At 34.5% G+C, this 20136-nt stretch overlaps 1 protein-coding gene across 4 annotated transcripts in view; it reads left to right on the top strand.

Annotated features, from left to right (window-relative positions):
- The window catches only part of SUCO (SUN domain containing ossification factor), an 89686-nt gene that overhangs the window by 24674 nt on the left and 44876 nt on the right, over nucleotides 1–20136 (top strand). For 3 of the 4 annotated variants that reach the window (XM_027611416.2, XM_027611418.2, XM_027611420.1), the window contains 7 exons: nucleotides 206–316; nucleotides 2436–2590; nucleotides 4181–4318; nucleotides 4545–4695; nucleotides 12376–12499; nucleotides 13264–13400; nucleotides 14448–14515. In XM_027611416.2, coding sequence (XP_027467217.1) covers nucleotides 206–316; nucleotides 2436–2590; nucleotides 4181–4318; nucleotides 4545–4695; nucleotides 12376–12499; nucleotides 13264–13400; nucleotides 14448–14515 — 884 coding nt within the window. The remainder of the gene's footprint in view (nucleotides 1–205; nucleotides 317–2435; nucleotides 2591–4180; nucleotides 4319–4544; nucleotides 4696–12375; nucleotides 12500–13263; nucleotides 13401–14447; nucleotides 14516–20136) is intronic. The other variant, XM_027611415.2, reaches the window with a different exon arrangement.

Genomic DNA, 20136 nt, shown 5'->3' with positions numbered 1-20136 from the left:
AGGTGCTTATTAAGAAATCAAATGAGGGTCTTGAACTCATTCAGTATACATTTTAAGTGGTGGCAAGGAAGGGAATGCAGGAAGATGGACAGTAAACATGTAAACAAATAAAAGAGTCAAATGTGTTATAAAGTATATAATGTTGTTTAGGACTGTTTTGTGAAACAGTTTTATCAGTTACCCTTTTATCTTTGTTGCAATATAGGATGAAAAAGAGGGACCTATCAATGCCGAATTATCAGAAAAAGTGGGTTCAAACTTACCTATTCCTCCAGAAGAACATAGATTAAAAGATGACTACATTGTGGATGTACAGGTAAGCTATGTTGCTTTGATTTTTAATGGTATGTCTTTTAAAACCGCTTCACAAGACAGAAAACTTCTGTTTGGTCACCATATTGTATATTGTTACTTTTTCTCTTTGAACTGTTGTGCAGTTGGCTTTAATACTGTTCACCTGCTAAGAGTACTGCTTTTGAGAAAATGTAAAATTACAGATTTAATAATAAATGTGACTGTTTTTTTGTAGTAAAAGTTTGGGTGTAAGTTCTCATTTCTTCTTAGATTCCATTTTGGCTCACTATAATGGATCTTTGTCTCCAGATTTTTAGATGTCAGGAAATTTTTTCTAACTTACAACAAAAGAAGGTATTTGTATGTAAAACAAAGTATTTTGATACCAAACTTTTGTCACTCAGTGTGGAATATGAATTAATAATAGGTTAAAATATGTTTTATATGTTTCTTATATTACGTTCTGAATATTATTTTCCATTTTGTACTTCAGACTTTTATGAAAGATGTTAAAAACTAGACCAGACTATAAGCTGACCAGAATGCTGAAGCATCTGGAACCAATTTAATATCAGGAATAGCTGAAGGAACTAGGGATATTTGATCTGGAGGAAGAAGAACTAAGGAAAAACTGAGTATCTCAAATATTAACAAAAACAAACTTCAGCTCAAAATGAGGGAAAATTCTTTTTTTAAATACAGTTAGAGCTATTTAATGACTTAATTGGGCTATCTAAGTACAAATAGTTTCATTTTATTGGATCCTGGAATATGTTTGTCACATGTTTGTACGTAAGAGTAAGAAAGTGTTCTCTGTAGCCCTTCTAGTTAATGTGACTATCCTGAACAGTCCTGCCATTGTTCATTTTCTAGAATTTTTATCATGGTATGCTCTTGCTCAAGTACTTTGAAGTGCTTACCATGTCTTATAGATACTTGCTGTTCAGTATAGTAGCCACTGCTACATTTGGCTATTGAGCACTGGAAATGCAGTTAGTCCAAATTGAGACTCTCTGTAAGTATTAAATACATATTGGATTTTGGAGACTTAGTAAAAAAAAAAAATAAACTATCTCATTGATTTTTTTTTTAATATTGAATACATATTAAAATGATAATATCTGATAATAATATAAACTCCTTTTCTCAAGGCCTTCACCATAAAATGCAAACTGTTTGTATTCCTTTGTGAATTTTTCATTTCAGTGTAAATAATTCCCCAAATGATCATATTTTATATTCCACTGACTCTGTATCTTATGTTTTCTTTCTGTTCTTATACTGGGTCCTTTTTTTCTTCAAAGTCCTAGTTTTTCTAGTCCATAGTAGTCTATAGTTTCTCTTTTCCTTGAACTGAGCATGAGTACCTCTCACTTGATACTCACTTAATAAGCATTAAGTGTCTACTATGTGCCAGGGCACATGAAAATCAAGAGAACATAGTTTTTACTCAAGACATTTATAGTATACTTGAAAAAGAGAAGGAGACTTGAATAAGGCAATTGAGGTTTCACAGATGCTCTATTAAGTCTATACAGAGAACAGTAGAGGCATAGAGGAAGAGGAATGTCTAATTCTATTTAAGATTGGTAGTGGGGGAGAATGTGCTGATAGAGGTTTCAAATATGAGTGGTATTATGTAGATTTCGGATTGTGTTTTGGAGGAGTGAATGGCCCAGAGCATCCAAGGACTGAAGGATCAGTGAGAATCATTTATTGTATTGTAATGTTACTTGTACATGCCCTGTGTTGTTGTTTATTGATGTACATTATCTTCTAAACTGCTCTGGGTCAAGAAGTATGTGTTGTACTGTTTTGTATATTTAAATATAATTTCCGTGTTGCTACTAGCATTAATTAAAGTAAGAGGGAAATATATGTAGGTCCTGATAGAAAATAGGAAAGAAGAAAGGCAAGCTCCTTTGTCCTAGTTTGTGAAATGCCATGAAAAATGTCTAGAGCTTGTATTTTAATATGAAATATATTCCTTGGGAGGTAATGTTGGAAGATAGGATTTTTATAAAAGTACATTCTTGATACTGTCACTTTTGAGACATACTTTTATAAAATCCTGTATAGCTAAAGAGATAATTTATTAATCTCAACATTTAATATAACTGACTTTTTTTTTTTTTAAACAGAATATGGAGTCAAAAAAGTTAAGTCCGTCTGTAATTGAGACACTCCCTACAATTGATCTACATGAAGATTCTTCCAGTGGAGTTGTGGGCAGTGAAAACATTGAAAATATTTCCAGCTCATCTACCTCAGAGATCACTCCAATCTCAAAGCTTGAGTAAGTTATTACAAAGAAAAAAAGAGAATCTAATTAGGTAATGATAGAAAAATGTCTTAAGAAGATAAGGCAGCTTGAAACTCAGATTTGAAGTTTAGCTATATAGCAGACTAAAGTTATGATGCCTGTGTTTTGCATTTTTATTTTATTTTAATGTAATGATCTTTTGATATAAGGAGTATTTATTCTGTTTCCAAACCCAGTGAGGTTGATTAGATCTCAGCCATGAAATCTGTACATCACATAAAGTGAGGTTCTATTTGTTTAAGTAACTACTTATTTGAATAATCTTCCCTATAATTATCAAAGATTTGATGTCAGATTATTCATTTCTATCAAGTATTACTGCAGCATTCCATTCATAGTTGTGTCTTTTTGTGAATAGCTACCTTTTTCAAACTTGATAATATTCAGAATATGTAGCTGTAAGAGTTCCTTAATTTAGAAAATCTATTGTGTACTTTCCTAGTCCTTACAGCAACACTACAAAGAACAAAATTCCCTTCTCTCATACTACATTAAGCATTTCCTTTATCAAATGAGTTAATATATATATATTAAAAATGAATAGAACAGTATCTGACACATAATAATATATGTGTCAGTTAATATTATTATTATCTGCACTACTTTTTATTTATTTATTTATTTTTTAAACACTTTTTTTAAACACTCTTCTCAAGAATGGAAGGGACTGGGGTAGAGGAGATGTATTCAAAGATGTTAGAGTTGCCATTTAGGGGTTTATCCTAGGTAAGGAATAAAGAAACAAGACATTTTTAGAAGTAACGATAGTATTTAAAAATTTAAAAATACTTATTCCAGAAAGAATTTAAGGCTAGGTATTACAAATCTGAATAGTACATCTTATTTTCCCATTATACTGAACATGATTGCTTAGTGAATTAGAAGTGAGTAGGACAGAATATTAGGGTAGTATTTTTAAAAATGAAATTCTAAAAGTGTCTTAAGAACTTAGTGAAATGTTTTAAGATAATAGGTTATTTTTTGATAACTATAGGCAACAACTCTAATACTGGTAGATAATACTAACAGAAAGGAAACATTAGAGAAGATACAGTTAAGATAAATTTTAAGGGCACCTGGGTGGCTCAGTCAGTTAAGCATCCAACTCTTGATTTCAGCTCAGGTCATGATCTCAGGGTCATGAGATTGAGCCCCAAGTCAGGCTCCACGCTGAGTGTGGAGCCTGCTTAAGATTCTCTCTCCCTCTCCCTCTGTTCCTCCTGTCCCCACTTGCATGTGCTAGTGCACTCTCCTTCTCTTTCTCTAATAAATACATACATAAATAAATTTAAAATTTTATTTTTTATGAGATCAAATACTAAGCTATGATCTTTTGTTTTAAAATTTGGTAATTACCTATTTAACAACCAAAGCCATGAACAGATCAAGAGTCAGTAGTTAACTTTATATGATTTAAAATAAGTAAATTCTTGAAAACAGCCTAACTGTAAAGCATTCTTCTCTGGTTTAGATTATGTTTGAAAATCACTAATACAATTTTTAACTTATGTCACATTATATTCATTGCATTTCCAGATTGTCTTTTTTTGTTTCTATTTTTAGTGAAATAGAAAACTCTGGTACTATTCCTATAGCCAAGCCAAGTGAAACTGAGCAATCTGAAACTGATTGTGATGTTGGTGAGGCCCTTGAAGCGAATGCTCCAGTTGATCAGCCTTCCTTTGTCAGTCCACCTGAAAGGTGGGTGTGAGCTGTTGTTTGCCTTTTGTATAATTCTGTAATAATAGCAGTGTCATGTTTGAATGGACTTTGGTGTGTGCTCAATTCCACTTTATGATTGCGAGAAAGCTAATCCCTTTGTGCTCTTTTCTTGGTTTATTTTGTACATGATAATTTTAACAGTTTAGATTACATAAACTTGTTATTCAGCTAATTTTTTTTAATATGTCTTTTTGGTTTCAAATAGCCTTGTTGGCCAGCATATAGAAAATGTGTCATCTTCACATGGCAAAGGAAAAATAACAAAATCAGAATTTGAATCAAAAGTTTCAGCAGGTGATCAGGCTAGTGGTGATCCAAAATCTGCATTGAACGCTTCAGATAATTTAAAAAATGAGGTAGGTATATAACTTGTACTGTTTCCTACTTTATTACATGCATTTTCATTATTAGCTAATTTTGCAATTTGCTAACCATATTTGCCATAAAATTAGGGATTAAATAGTTAATGAGGAATACGGAACTGAGGTGAGCTGTAATTCCTGAGAGCAAATGGTTACTTCCTGGGTACTCTTACCAGTATATTATTTATACATACAGTTGTTCCAAGTATGAACTGCCTTTAGTTGTATATAATTAAGTGGTTTTCTGTTACCATCAACTGTTTGATAGCAGATATGTAAAGTCCTTACTTAAGAAGTTTCTGGAGTTATGATTATTAAATTCAGGTATCTTCAGAATATAAGTTTAACTCCATATACAATGTTAAATTTAGACTCTTCAACCAGAATTATTTTAAAGAGACATCGTCACCTTTTGTTATTTGTGTGCAGAATACAGCTTATATTGAAGAGTGTGAGTTTTACAATTATACTAGCCCCATGTAGCAGTTTTACTTTCCTTTCTCCTTTTGAGTTCTGCTTTGACTTAATATAGAGGCCAATGCAGAATTTCCTGAAGAAATGTTGACAGAGAAGTCTAGGCCTCCTTCAGGTAAGAAATAACTGAGTAACAGAGATGAGGTCCACTCCATGAACTTAACAAAAGTAAAATATGCGGAATCAAAGAGAGGTTCAAAGTACCGAGTGCCATGTCCACATTTGTTCCCTTTTAATTTGGATCTTCTGTTCTCCACCTTCTCTGTCATATATTTTCAGTGAATCTGTACTCACAACTAACTAAATTTCCTTCTGGAGACTTTACTATCACTACCAGCTGTTTTTATGATGCTTCTTACAATTACAGGAGCTCAACATTTCGTAGTCCACCATCTTGAAGGAACTAATTTTCCCAATGAAACCAAATCAAGCTTATGTTATAGTTCAGTTGTCTACAGCCATAAATAAAATTAGACAAACATTACAAAAATATCTTCTTTGGAGGTATTTAAGATTCATCTGATACTACATAGACTTCTCTGATACTACATGGCAGCTAGTTTTGTCCCAGTTTTGCTTGTTCTCCTTAACCATTAGCAGACTGAAACTGCCTTCATTACCTAGTATATAAAAATGGTTTCTGAGTTTGTGCTAATAGGCAAAATGGTATAATTTTTAACTATTAATATCCTGGAAAAATTATCAGATAATAAGCGCATTATGAAATATCCAGTAGTTTTATGTATTGTCCAGTTTAGGATAATTCTTCCCAGTTAAGTTTGTGTGACTGGAGAGAGTTTTTTTTCTGATGCAAGAAGATCTTTGTGTTATCCCTGTTATCTCAAGAATCTGGAAGACAGTCTTTGCCATACTGAGAGACAGTGCTTTACCAAGTGTTTTTATTGTATTGTTTAGTTCTCTTATTTGTTGCTAAGAGGTGATAGTGATTGCTTTGCCTGGGCCTCAAAAACTGTGTGTATGTTCCTCTACTTTTTGTTGTATTTCTGTTAGTATTGGGCTTTATTCTTAAGTACTCAGTTTAATTTTTATAAATAAATGTTTTTTGCTTATTTTCTCGTGTTCAAACTAGGTTTTTATTTAAATTTTTAATTAATTGTAATACTAGCTCTTTAATTTTACTTTCTGTTACGTATTTTTTTTTTAATAGCCACATTATTTAGTCAGTTAGCTTGTTCTGCAAAACACTCCAAGACGGAGGTTGTATGGGAGCCAATTTGCTGTCTTCCTAGAGGGAGATTATGGGTATTTGTATTCGTGTATTCATGTAATTCATGTAATTCTAATAAGCTAGTGTGTTAGTGTAATTCTAATATACTAGTATCAGTCCTTAAAAGTTTGCTTTAGGGGCGCCTGGGTGGCCCAGTCGTTAAGCGTCTGCCTTTGGTTCAGGTCATGATCCCAGAGTCCTGGGATCAAGCCCCGCGTCGGGCTCCCTGCTCTGCGGGAAGCCTGTTTCTCCCTCTTCCACTCCCCCTGCTTGTGTTCCCTCTCTTGCTGTCTCTCTCTCTCTCTGTCAAAAAAATAAATAAAATCTTAAAAAAAAAACCTGTGTGCTTTAATATAGCGAGTATTATGCCCTACACTATCTATAGCACATGTACACTATATGAGACTTGCGTTATTTACCGGAGTAAGCTGTCTAAATAGATGTTGTACACTTCTCAGGGAACTGTTAATAAATATGTTATGCATTGTTTTAGGAATACAGAAATAAATAATGGAATGAGCATCTTTACATATATTATTCAGCTTATGGAAAAAATTAGAAATTAAATTATGTGCCTTTTCCCAGTTATATTTCTTTTTTTTTAATTTTTTATTGTTATGTTAATCACTATATTACATCATCAGTTTTTGCTGCAGTGTTCCATGATTCATTGTTTGTTCATAACACCCAGTGCTCCATGCAGAACGTGCCCTCCTCAATACCCATCACCAGGCCAACCCATCCCCCTACCCCCCTCCCCTCTAGAACCCTCAGTTTGTTTCTCAGAGTCCATCATCTCTCATGGTTCATCTCCCCCTCTGACATACTCCCCTTTTCTTCCTCTCCTGTTATCTTCTTTTTCTTTTTTCTTAAAATATGTTGCATTATTTGTTTCAGAAGTACAGATCTGTGATTCAACAGTCTTGCACAATTCACAGCGCTCACCGTAGCACATACCCTCCCCAATATCTATCACCCAGCCACCCCATCCCTCCCACCCCAACCACTCCAGTAACACTCAGTTTCTTTCCTGAGATTAAGAATTCCTCATATCAGTGAGGTCATGTGATACATGTCTTTCTCTGATTGACTTATTTCACTCAGCATAACACCCTCCAGTTCCATCCACGTCGTTGCAAATGGCAAGATCTCATTCCTTTTGATGGCTGCATAATATTCCATTGTGTATATATACCACATCTTCTTTATCCATTCATCTGTCGATGGGCATCTTGGCTCTTTCCACAGTTTGGCTATGGTGGACATTGCTGCTATAAACATTGGGGTACACGTACCCCTTCGGGTCCCTACATTTGTATCTTTGTGGTAAATACCCAGTAGTGCAATTGCTGGATCGAACGGTAGCTCTAATTTCAACTGTTTGAGGAACCTCCATACTGTTTTCCAGAGGGGTTGCACCAGCTTGCATTCCCACCAACAGTGTAGGAGGGTTCCCCTTTCTCCACATCCCCGCCAACATCTGTCGTTCCCTGACTTGTTAATTTTAGCCATTCTGACGGGTGTGAGGTGGTATCTCATTGAGGTTTTGATTTGGATTTCCCTGATGCCAAGCGATGTTGAGCACTTTTTCATGTGCCTGTTGGCCATTTGGATGTCTTCTTTGGAGAAATGTCTGTTCATGTCTTCTGCCCATTTCTTGATTGGATTATTTGTTCTTTGGGTGTTGAGTTTGATAAGTTCTTTATAGATTTTGGATACTAGCCCTTTATCTGATATGTCATTTGCAAATATTTTCTCCCATTCTGTCGGTTGTCTTTTGGTTTTGTGGACTGTTTCTTTTGCTGTGCAGAAGCTTTTTATCTTGATGAAATCCCAATAGTTCATTTTTGCCCTGGCTTCCCGTGCCTTTGGCGATGTTTCTAGGAAGAAGTTGCTGCGGCTAAGGTCGAAAAGGTTGCTACCTGTGTTCTCCTTTAGGATTTGGATGGACTCCTGTCTCACGTTTAGGTCTTTCAACCATTTGGAGTCTATTTTTGTGTGTGGTGTAAGGAAATGGTCCAGTTTCATTCTTCTGCATGTGGCTGTCCAATTTTCCCAACACCATTTGTTGAAGAGACTGTCTTTTTGCCATTGGACATTCTTTCCTGCTTTGTCAAAAATAAGTTGACCATAGGGTTGAGGGTCCATTTCTGGGCTCTCGATTCTGTTCCATTGATCTATGTGTCTGTTTTTGTGCCAGTACCATACTGTCTTGATGATGACAGCTTTGTAATAGAGCTGGAAGTCCAGAATTGTGATGCCGCCAGCTTTGCTTTTCTTTTTCAGTATTCCTCTGGCTATTCTGGGTCTCTTCTGGTTCCATACAAATTTTAGGATTATTTGTTCCATTTCTTTGAAAAAAGTGGATGGTATTTTGATGGGGATTGCATTGAATGTGTAGATTGCTCTAGGTAGCATTGACATCTTCACAATGTTGATTCTCCCAATCCATGAGCATGGAACGTTTTTCCATTTCTTTGTGTCTTCTTCAATTTCTTTCCTGAGTATTTTATAGTTTTCTGAGTACAGATCCTTTGCCTCTTTGGTTAGATTTATTCCTAGGTATCTAATGGTTTTGGGTGCAATTGTAAATGGGATAGACTCCTTGATTTGTCTCTCTTCTGTCTTGTTGTTTGTGTATAGGAATGCCACTGATTTCTGTGCATTGATTTTATATCCTGCTACTTTACTGAATTCCTGTATGAGTTCTAGCAGTTTTGGGGTGGAGTCTTTTGGGTTTTCCACATACAGTATCATATCATCTGCAAAGAGTGAGAGTTTGACTTCCTCTTTGCCGATTTGGATGCCTTTGATTTCTTTTTGTTGTCTGATTGCTGTGGCTAGGACTTCTAATACTATGTTGAATAGCAGTGGTGAGAGTGGACATCCCTGCCGCGTTCCTGACCTTAGGGGAAAAGCTCTCAGCCTTTCCCCATTGAGAATGATATTCACTGTAGGTTTTTCATAGATGGCTTTTATGATATTGAGGTATGTACCCTCTATCCCTATACTCTGAAGAGTTTTGATCAAGAAAGGATGTTGTACTTTGTCAAATGCTTTTTCTGCATCTATTGAGAGGATCATATGATTCTTGTTCTTTCTTTTGTTAATGTATTGTATCACGTTGATTGATTTGCGGATGTTGAACCAGCCTTGCAGCCCAGGAATAAATCCCACTTGGTCGTGGTGAATAATCCTTTTAATGTACTGTTGGATCCTATTGGCTAGTATTTTGGTGAGAATTTTTGCATCCATGTTCATCAAGGATATTGGTCTGTAATTCTCTTTTTTGATGGGGTCTTTGTCTGGTTTTGGGATCAAGGTAATGCTGGCCTCATAAAATGAGTTTGGAAGTTTCCCTTCCATTTCTATTTTTTGGAACAGTTTCAGGAGAATAGGTATTAATTCTTCTTGAAATGTCTGATAGAATTCCCCTGGGAAGCCATCTGGCCCTGGGCTTTTGTTTCTTGGGAGATTTTTGATGACTGTTTCAATTTCCTTAGTGGTTATAGGTCTGTTCAGGTTTTCTATTTCTTCCTGGTTCAATTTTGGTAGTTGATACATCTCTAGGAATGCACCCATTTCTTCCAGGTTATCTAATTTGCTGGCATAGAGTTGCTCATAATATGTTCTTATAATTGTTTGTATTTCTTTGGTGTTGCTTGTGATCTCTCCTCTTTCATTCATGATTTTGTTGATTTGGGTCATTTCTCTTTTCTTTTTGATCAGTCTGGCCAGGGGTTTATCAATCTTGTTAATTCTTTCAAAGAACCAGCTCCTAGTTTCGTTGATCTGTTCTACTGTTCTTTTGGTTTCTAGTTCATTGATTTCTGCTCTGATCCTTATGATTTCTCTTCTCCTGCTGGGTTTAGGCTTTCTTTGCTGTTCTTTCTCCAGCTCCTTTAGGTGTAGGGTTAGGTTGTGTATTTGAGACCTTTCTTGTTTCTTGAGAAAGGCTTGTATTGCTATATACTTTCCTCTCAGGACTGCCTTTGCTGTATCCCAAAGATTTTGAACAGTTGTGTTTTCATTTTCATTGGTTTCCATGAATTTTTTTAATTCTTCTTTAATTTCTTGGTTGACCCATTCATTCGTTAGTAGGATGCTCTTTAGCCTCCATGTATTTGAGTTCTTTCCGACTTTCCTCTTGTGGTTGAGTTCTAGTTTCAAAGCATTGTGGTCTGAAAATATGCAGGGAATGATCCCAATCTTTTGGTACCGATTGAGACCTGATTTGTGACCTAGGATGTGATCAATTCTGGAGAATGTTCCATGGGCACTAGAGAAGAATGTGTATTCCGTTGCTTTGGGATGGAATGTTGTGAATATGTCTGTGAAGTCCATTTGGTCCAGTGTGTCATTTAAAGTCTTTATTTCCTTGTTGATCTTTTGCTTAGATGATCTGTCCATTTCAGTCAGGGGGGTGTTAAAGTCCCCCACTATTATTGTATTGTTGTCAATGTGTTTCTTTGCTTTCCCAGTTATATTTCTTGTCTCCTCTTCGGATAGAACACCTGTGTCAAATTCAGTGTATGTATGTGTGTGTGTTTTTGTGTATATATAAGAGTGTGTTTTTAGACTTTTTCCAAAAGTGCATTATTATAAACAGTACATGCTATCATTTAGCATATTTTGAAGCAATATAAAGTGGTATCATTCTTGCCTTAAATATCATTTTACTCACCATTGTTTTTGAGATTTGTCTGTTCATTGTTTACAATGTTGTATTTCACTACCACAATTTATCTGGTCTTCAATTAGTGAGTATTTAGGTTTTTTCTAATTTTTTGATGTTAAAAACAATGCAGTAAGCATTCTCATGCATATTTTCCTAGGCACATGTGCATGTTTTCACTCATACATAGGATTAGAATTATTGGGTCATTGGGTCAAAGGTCATACCTGTGACCTTTAAGATGGCTTAAAGTAAAGCACATCTTTACTAATAATGCTAAATCTTTTTAAGTTTATTTATTTAACTTCTCTGCATCCAATTTGGGGCTTGAACTCAGGACCCCAAGATGAGAGTTGCATGCTTTTCTGACTAAGCCAGCCATGCACCCTTAATATTGCTAAATTTTGAACCCCCTTCAGCAGTCTAATAGATGTCCCATGGTTCAACAAACATGCCACACTTCAAACTCCATCAGATTGGTATAATTTATTCAGCATCTCTGGTTTTCATTTGCAATCCCCTGATTATTACTGAGATTGAGCATTTTGTATTTTCTCTTTGCTGAATTTATTGTTTATCTCCTGCATTATTGATTATAGGTAGTCTGTAGTTGGTAGTAATCCTTTATTGGTTGCAGATATTGCAACTACTTATTTCAGCTTGTGGCTTATTGTACGATGTAGTTTATGGTCTTTCAATACATTTAATTTTAAATTTTAATCCAGCCAAATGTATCAGCCTTTTTTTTTTAATGATTTATTCTTTCTTCACATTGTTAAATCCTTTTATATATGAAGATTTTTCTATACTTTCTTTAAAAAGCTTTGTTTTTCTTTAGACTGTTTCTTTATGTTTTTAAATCCACCTTAAATTTTTATGTGAATGGTAATTCGTGTTAAGGATCTTTTAGAAATTATATGCTACGTCTAAAATTAGTTCGCTTTCTTTAATGCATATATTATTTTAACTTAAATTTTAAGATGGATGCATTACAACTATAGTATTTATTAATTTGTACAGTTTTATGTGTAAGTAATTGTTTGCTTAGGATATAATTTTTTTTACAACCTATGCTTATATTGCTAATGTGAAGGAATATATCTTGTCGTGCTTAGGTAGAAGATTTCAATTTTTCAAGAGAAACTCAACTTTTAAGTAAACCAGAAGTTTTTACATTTCATTTTTTTTGAAATATTATCTGTCAACTATAAACTTGGACTTTAATTTCACATAAACATTTGTATATACTTTTATAATTTATTAATCTGTTTTCTCTGTTCTTTCACATTTCTTTCAGAGTTCTGATTATACAAAACCAGGGGAAATTGACCATATATCTGTAACAAGTCCCAAAGACCCAGAAGATATACCAACATTTGATGAATGGAAGAAGAAAGTTATGGAAGTAGAAAAAGAAAAAAGTAATGAAACACTGTGATTCCATTTATTTATTTATTTATTATTATTTTTTGGGGGGAGGGGCCTGGTTTAAATATGCATTTCTCTCCATAGTTGGTAAAATAAAATAAAACTTTTGAACTTTTTAAAGGTGAAAGTTACTAAAATGTATAATTATCAACCTATGTAACTTACCTGTGTACAATTATATAGTTTTAATCTTAATTAAAATCCATTTTGTAAATTATTAAATGAGGAAAAAATAAGATAAAGTAGGCAGAGCAGTAGTTTTCATTTCAGTTTATAAGAGGAAAATTGCACAGAAACTTTGTTGTTTTTTTGTTTGTTTTTGGGGGGGCTTGTCTGGGATATGAATGAAACTTTTGAGTCATAAAACTTTGAACTGTAAATAGAGTTGGACTGAGGTATTAGTTTCTTTTTGTAAAGAACTTAACGTCTCAGTTAAAAATTCTTAATGTTAGGATAGCATTCATCTTTAATAAAATATGTATATACAATATTTTGACTCTCATGGATAAACTTTATTTTGAGAATTATATTACTTAGATATAAATCAAATAATGGGGATTTTTGTAGTTAATTTGGTTTGGGGGAGTATTTTAAAGCCAATGAGGTAAAGCATTTTGAATTTCTTAATGGGTTTTTTAAAATATTCTCTTAAGCATTAAAACCTGTTCTTCAGTACACATCAGCTACTGCTTTTGAGATCATTGTTTGTTGGGAGTATTTTTAATCATAATCATCATATATATATGTTTATAATAAGGTTTGTCTGCAGGTCAGTCAATGCATCCATCTTCTAATGGAGGTCTACATGCAACAAAAAAAGTGCAGAAAAATCGAAATAATTATGCTTCAGTAGAATGTGGTGCCAAAATTTTGGCAGCTAATCCAGAAGCCAAGGTACTTAACTATAAAATTCTTCTATACTTGTAGGACACCAGTAACTTTATTAAATAAAGGTAGCAGTTTGCTGATAACTATATTTTAACATGAGCTATTTTTCTGATTCACTGATAAATGTAGGATTGTGCTTTTAAAGACATTTTCTTGTATGAATTCTTAGTTATATTGGTTGATACGTTGCACCTTTTTTATTTCTTTCAAAGACTTTGTGTTTTTAAGAGCAGTTAAGGTTCACGGCAAAATTGAGAGAAAGGTAGAGATTTCTTTCATAAGCCTTACTCTCACACATGTTTAGCCTCCTCCATTATCAACATACGTCCCACCAGAGTGATACATTTGTTACAGTTGATAACTTAACACTGACACATTATTATCACCTGAAGTCTATACTTTACCTTAGGGTTCACTCTTACCATATGGTCTATGGGTTTAAACAAATGTGTAATGACACGTATCGATCATTATAGTATCATACAGAGTATTTTTACTGCCCTAAAAATCCTCTGTGCTCCACCTGTTCATCCCTCCCTCCCCTCAACCCCCGATCTTTTTACTATCTTCATAGATTTGTCTTTTCCAGAATGTCATGTAGTTGGACTCATACTGTATGTAACCTTTTCAAATTGGCTTCTTTTGTGTAGTAAATACGCCTTTAAGTTTCGTCTGTGGCTTGATAGCTCATTTCTTCTTAGTGCTAAATAATATTCTGTTGTCTGGATGTGCTGCAGTTTATCTCTTCATCCAATGAAGGGCATTCATCCTGTCTTTTAACTTTTAAAACCTGTTTGAAATTTTAAAAAGAAAATAGCTAATAGAAAATCACTTTTCCTTTATAGGAACAGACATTTAATTTAAAATGTTTTGTTATAAGGCTAACTTAACACTATAGACATAACCAGTAAATTTTAGCCATTTTTATGCCTTCTCAAATGAGTGTTTCAGAATCTTAGTATTTAAGATCTAAAAATGTAGAAATCCTAGAAATCTTTAGAGTTGAAATATTTTTCCTTAAGTAATTTATTCCCTTCCCCCTTTTTAAAATAGAGCACATCTGCTATTCTTATAGAAAATATGGATCTTTATATGTTGAATCCTTGCAGCACTAAAATTTGGTAAGTAAAGTGCATTCTATGTGTGTACATATTATGTTAAGCTTTTATGTTAGGATTAGATTGATTTGTTCCTATAGTCACTTAAAAAGCATTTATGATTGATAGGTGCTGGTACTGTACTTACCTTAGGTCCTGGGATACAGAATTGAAGACAAAATACTTTTCCTTTTGAAAAGGTCACAGCCACAGACAAAAAATAGGTCTAGCCAAATAATTATGAAATAGTATAAAAAGTATTGCTGGAAGATTATGATAGGAACAGTGATGATATTTAACTGTGAGAGAGTAATTCCTGAGCTGAATCTTGAAGTCACAAATGAGGGAGAAGTATTCAGGAACTGTAAGAATAAGGGAACAGTGCTAAAAGAAACATATTTCTTATGGGCAGCTGTAAGTAGAAGCAGCCTGAAGAGGTTATTTTAGTCATGATAAGAATAAAGGTATAACTAGAGTAATCATGGAAGAGGAGACAGGAGATTTAGTTTACCAATAACCAGGCCATCCAATGCTGTGTATACTTAGTTTACAATTTTTTGAAGTTTGTTAAAGACCATGGAGGGAAGTGTTTGTTTTAAGTAAGGAAGTGACATGATTTCACTGGTGTTTTAAGAAGGCTTGTCCTCAAAGGATGGCCTACACCAGAATGCAATTGGGAACAGGGAAACCAGTTAGGAACCTGCTTTAATTAAGGCATTGGCAGTATGGATACAGAAGAGAGGGGGTTATGAAAGATATTTATAGCAGATAAAATTGGCAGCTCTTGGTTAGTAATTGGATGCGGAGAGAGTCATCTAGGAAATCTCCCAGGATTTTGACTCGTACTTGGATCTATAATTCTGCCATTAACTAAGAAAGAATACAGGCAAAGGAACAGATTTATGGAGGAAAATAATGTGTGATATACCAACAGTTTTATTAGATTATTTGATTTAATTGCTCAAAAGCAGCTGTTCAAAAAAGAATTGAGATAAATTACTGCCATCATATTGATTTACTAAATATATATATATATATTTTTTAATTTGAGGAGAAACTCTTTAAACTTTAAAGATAATGCTTATTTTCTGTTCTTGGCCCTTCACTCCTTTTGGCACATTTACACCACAAATTATTTAAGGGTACTAAAGATAATTTAAAAGTGTATTTTTCCTTATGTCATAAATTGGATTTGAGGAAATGATTATCTGAGATTATAATTAAAGTGTTTTTTTGAAGTTTTGTTTTTATTTGTAAGAGCCTCTGTAGTCAGTAACAGCTCAAGTTTTTATTCTCCAAAATTTTGTATTTTAAGCAGAGACATGCTGGGATGAAGTTCCATGAAGTAGTCATAGCTGCCCATTTGTATTTTAACATTTCTCCCAAACAGCATGCATTTCTGTATATGTGTTTACTGCATATTTAGTTTTTGCTCACTTACATATGTGTCTTTTCACTGTAATTGAACTTCAGAGTACCTTTAACTGATTTCACTTGATTTAAGTAGGTTAATCCTCCTAAGGTATATTAAGACCATGCAGTCTTACTGTAGTTTTATAAGTCTTAATATCTGGTAGAGTAAGTTTATACCTCATCTTCCTCAAAACTTTCATCACTATTCTTGTTTTTATTTAAATTCAAGTTAGTTAACATATAGTATAGTATTGGTTTCAGGAGTAGACTTTAGTGATTCATCACTTACATATAACACCCAGTGCTCATTACAAGTGCCCTCCTTAATGCCCATCTCCTATTTAGCCCATCTCCACCCAAAACACCTCCCCTTGAGCAACCCTGTTTGTTCTCTATAGTTAAGAGTGGCTTACAGTTTGCCTCCCTCTATGTTTTTATCTTATCTTATTTTTCCTTTCTTTCCCCTTTGTTCATCTGTTTTATTTCTTAAATTCCACATGAGTGAAATCATACGGTATTTGTCTTTCTCAAACTGACTTATTTCACTTAGCATAATGCACTCTAGTTCTATCCATGTTGTTGCAGATGGCAAGATTTCATTCTTTTTGATGGCTCAGTAATAGTCCATTTGTGTGTGTGTGTGTGTGTGTGTGTGTGTGTGTGTGTGTGTGTGTGTGTGTATCACATCTTCTCTATCCATTCATCAGTTGAATGGATACTTGGGCTCTTTCCATAGTTTGGCTATTGTTGGTAATGCTACTGTAAACATCAAGGTGCATATACCCTTTTGAATCTGTATTTTTGTATCCTTTGGGTAAATACCTAGTAGTGCATTGCTGGGTCATAAGGTAGTTCTATTTTTAACTTTTTTGAGGCACCTCCATATTGTTTTCCAGAGTGGCTATACCAGTTTGCATTCCCACCAGCAGTGCATGAGGGTTCCCCTTTCTCAGCATCCTCACCAACATCTGTTGCTTCCTGTGTTGTTAATTTTAGCTATTCTGGCAGGTGTGGAGTGGTATCTCATTGTGGTTTTGATTTGCATTTCCCTGATGATGAGTGATGTTGAGTATCTTTTCATATGTCTGTTAGGCATCTCTATGTCTTCTTTGGAAAAGAGTCTATTTATTCATGTCTTCTGCCCATTTCTTAACTGGATAATTTGGTTTTTGGGTGTTGAGTTTGACAAGTTCTTTATAGGTTTTGGATACTAAACCTTTATCTGATACTTCATTTGCAGGTATCTTCTCCCATTTCATAGGCTGCCTTTTAGTTTTGTTGATTGTTTCCTTTGCTGTGCAGAAGCTTTTTATCTTGATGAAGTCCCAGTAGTTCAGTTTTGCTGTTGTTTCTCTTGTCTCTGGCAACATGTCTAGTAAAAAGTTGCTACAGCCAAGGTCAAAGAGGTTATTGCCTGTGTTCTCTAGGATTTTGATGGTTTCATGTTTCACATTTAGGTCTTTCGTCCATTTTGAATTTATTTTTGTGTGTGGTGTAAGAAAGTGGTCCAGTTTCATTCTTCTGCTGTTGCTGTCCAGGTTTCCCAACACCATTTGTTGAAGAGACTGTCTTTTTTTTTTCAATGGATATTCTTTCCTACTTTGTCGAAGATTAGTTGACCAGATAGTTGTGGGTCCATTTCTGGGTTCTCTGTTCTGTTCCATTGATCTATGTGTCTGTTTTTGTGCCAGTACCGCACTGCCTTGATGATTACAGCTTTGTTACACAGCTTGAAGTCCAGAATTGTGATGCCTCCTGCTTTGCTTTTCTTTTTCAGTATTACTTTGGCTATTCTGGGTCTTTTCTGGTTCTATACAAATTTTAGGATTGTTTGTTCTAGCTCTGAAAAATGCTGGTATTATTTTGATAGGGTTTGCATTGAATGTATAGATTGCTCTGGGTAGTATAGATACTTTAGCAGTATTTACTCTTCCAATCCATGAGCATCTAATATTTTTCCATTTCTTTGTTGTCCTCTTCAATTTTTTTCATAAGTGTTCTATAGCTTTTAGAGTACAGATCTTTTACCTCTTTGGTTAAGTTTATTCCTAGGTATCTTATGGTCTTTGGTGCAGTTGTAAATGAAATTAGCTCCTTGATTTCTCCTTCTGCTGCTTCATTATTGTTGGTGTATAGAAATGCAACAGATTTCTGTACTTTGATCTTATATCTTGCAACTTTGCTGAATTCATGTATCAGTTCTAGCAATTTTTGGGATGGAATCTTTTGAGATTTTTGAGAAGATCTTTGAGGTCATATGGTTCCTATCCTTTCTTTTATTAATGTGGCATATGATATTGATTTTGTGGATATTGAACCACCCTTGCAGCCCAGGAATAAATCCCACTTGATCATGGTGAATAATTCTTTTAATGTAGGATTTGATTTGCTAGTATCTTGTTGAGAATTTTTACATCCATGTTCATCAGGGATATTGTTCTGTAATTCTCCTTTTTTTTTTTAAGATTTTATTTATTTATTTGAGAGAATGAGAGAGAGAGCACATGGGGGGGGTCAGAGGGAGAAGCAGACTCCCTGCTGAGCAGGGAGCCCGATGTGGGACTCGATCCCAGAACTCCAGGATCATGACCTGAGCCGAAGGCAGTCGCTTAACCAACTGAGCCACCCAGGCGCCCCTGTAATTCTCCTTTTTAGTGGGGTCTCTGGTTTTGGAATCAAGGTAATGCTGGCTTTGTAGAATAAGTTTGGAAGGTTTCCTTCCATTTTTATCTTTTTGGAACAGTTTCGGAAGAATTGATATTAACTCTTCTTTAAATGGTTGGTAGAATTAACCCCTGGGAATCCATCTGGCCCTGGACTCTTGTTTGTTGATTTTTGATTATTGATTCAGTTTCTTTGCTGGTTATGTGTCTTCTCAAGTTTTCTATTTCTTCTGGTTCAGTTCTGGGGGTTTGTATGTTTCTAGGAATTTATGCATTTCTTCCAGATTGCCCAATTTGTTAAGTAATTGCTCATAATATATTCTCTTATAATTATATTTCTGCAGTGTTGGTTGTGATCTCTCCTCTTTCATTCCTGATTTTATTTATTTGGGTCCCTTCTCTTTTCTTTTTGATAAGTCTGGGCAAGGGTTTATGAACTTTGTTAATTCTTTCAAAGAACCAGCTCCTAGTTTCATTGATCTGTTCTACTATTTTTTAAAATTTCTGTATCATTTATTTTTGCTCTAATCTTTATTATTTTCCTCCTCCTGCTGGTTTTAGGCTTTATTTGCTGTTCTTTTTCCAGCTCCTTTTGGTGTAAGGTTAGGTTGTGTATTTGAGATTTTTCTTGCTTCTTGTGGAAGTCCTGTATTGCTATATACTTCCCTCTCATGACCGACCGACTTTGCTGCATCCCAAAGGTTTTGGACTGTCATGTTTTCATTTCAATTTGCTTCCATGTATTTTTTAAATTTTTTCTTTAATTTCCTGGCTAACCCATTCATTCTTTAGTAGGATGTTACTTAACCTCATGTATTGGTGGTCTTTTCCAAATTTCTTCTTGTCGTTGACTTCAAGTTTCATAATGTCGTGGTCTGAAAATACACATGGTATGATCTCAGTCTTTATGTACTGGTTAAGACCCGATTTGTGACCCAGTATGTGATGTATTCGCAGAATGTTCCATGTGCACTTGAGAAGAATGAGTATTCTGCTACGTTAGCACTAAATGTTCTGAATGTATCTGTTAAGTCCAGCTGATCCACTGTGTCATTCAAAGCCATTGTTTCCTTGTTGATCTTTTGCTTAGATGATCTGTCCATTGCTGTAAGTGGGGGTGTTCAAGTCCCCTACTATAGTGTATTGTATTATTATCAATGAGTTTAAGTTTGTTAGTGATTGATTTATATACTTGGCTGCTCTCACGATGGGGGCATAAATATTTACAAATGTTAGATCTTCTAGTTGGATAGACTTCTTTATTATGATATGATGCCCTTCTCCATCTCTTATTACACTGTTTGGTTTAAAATCTAGTTTGTCTGATATAAATATGGCTACTCCAGTTTTCTTTTGATGTCCATTAGCATGGTAGATGGTTCTCCACCCCTTCACTTTTAATCTGGAGGTGTCTTTGGGTATAAAATGAGTCTCTTGTAAGCCGCATATTGATGGTTTTTTTTTTTTTTTTAATCCATTCAGAGAGCCTATGTCTTTTGATTGGAGCATTGAGTCCATTTACATTCAGAGTAATTATTGCTATGAATTTAGTGCTATTGTATTACCTGT

This window comes from Zalophus californianus, chromosome 10, assembly GCF_009762305.2.
Source record: "Zalophus californianus isolate mZalCal1 chromosome 10, mZalCal1.pri.v2, whole genome shotgun sequence".
Taxonomy (NCBI): Eukaryota; Metazoa; Chordata; class Mammalia; order Carnivora; family Otariidae; genus Zalophus; species Zalophus californianus.
Note: the sequence above shows the minus strand (reverse complement) of the source record. Positions and strands in the feature narration are given on the sequence as shown.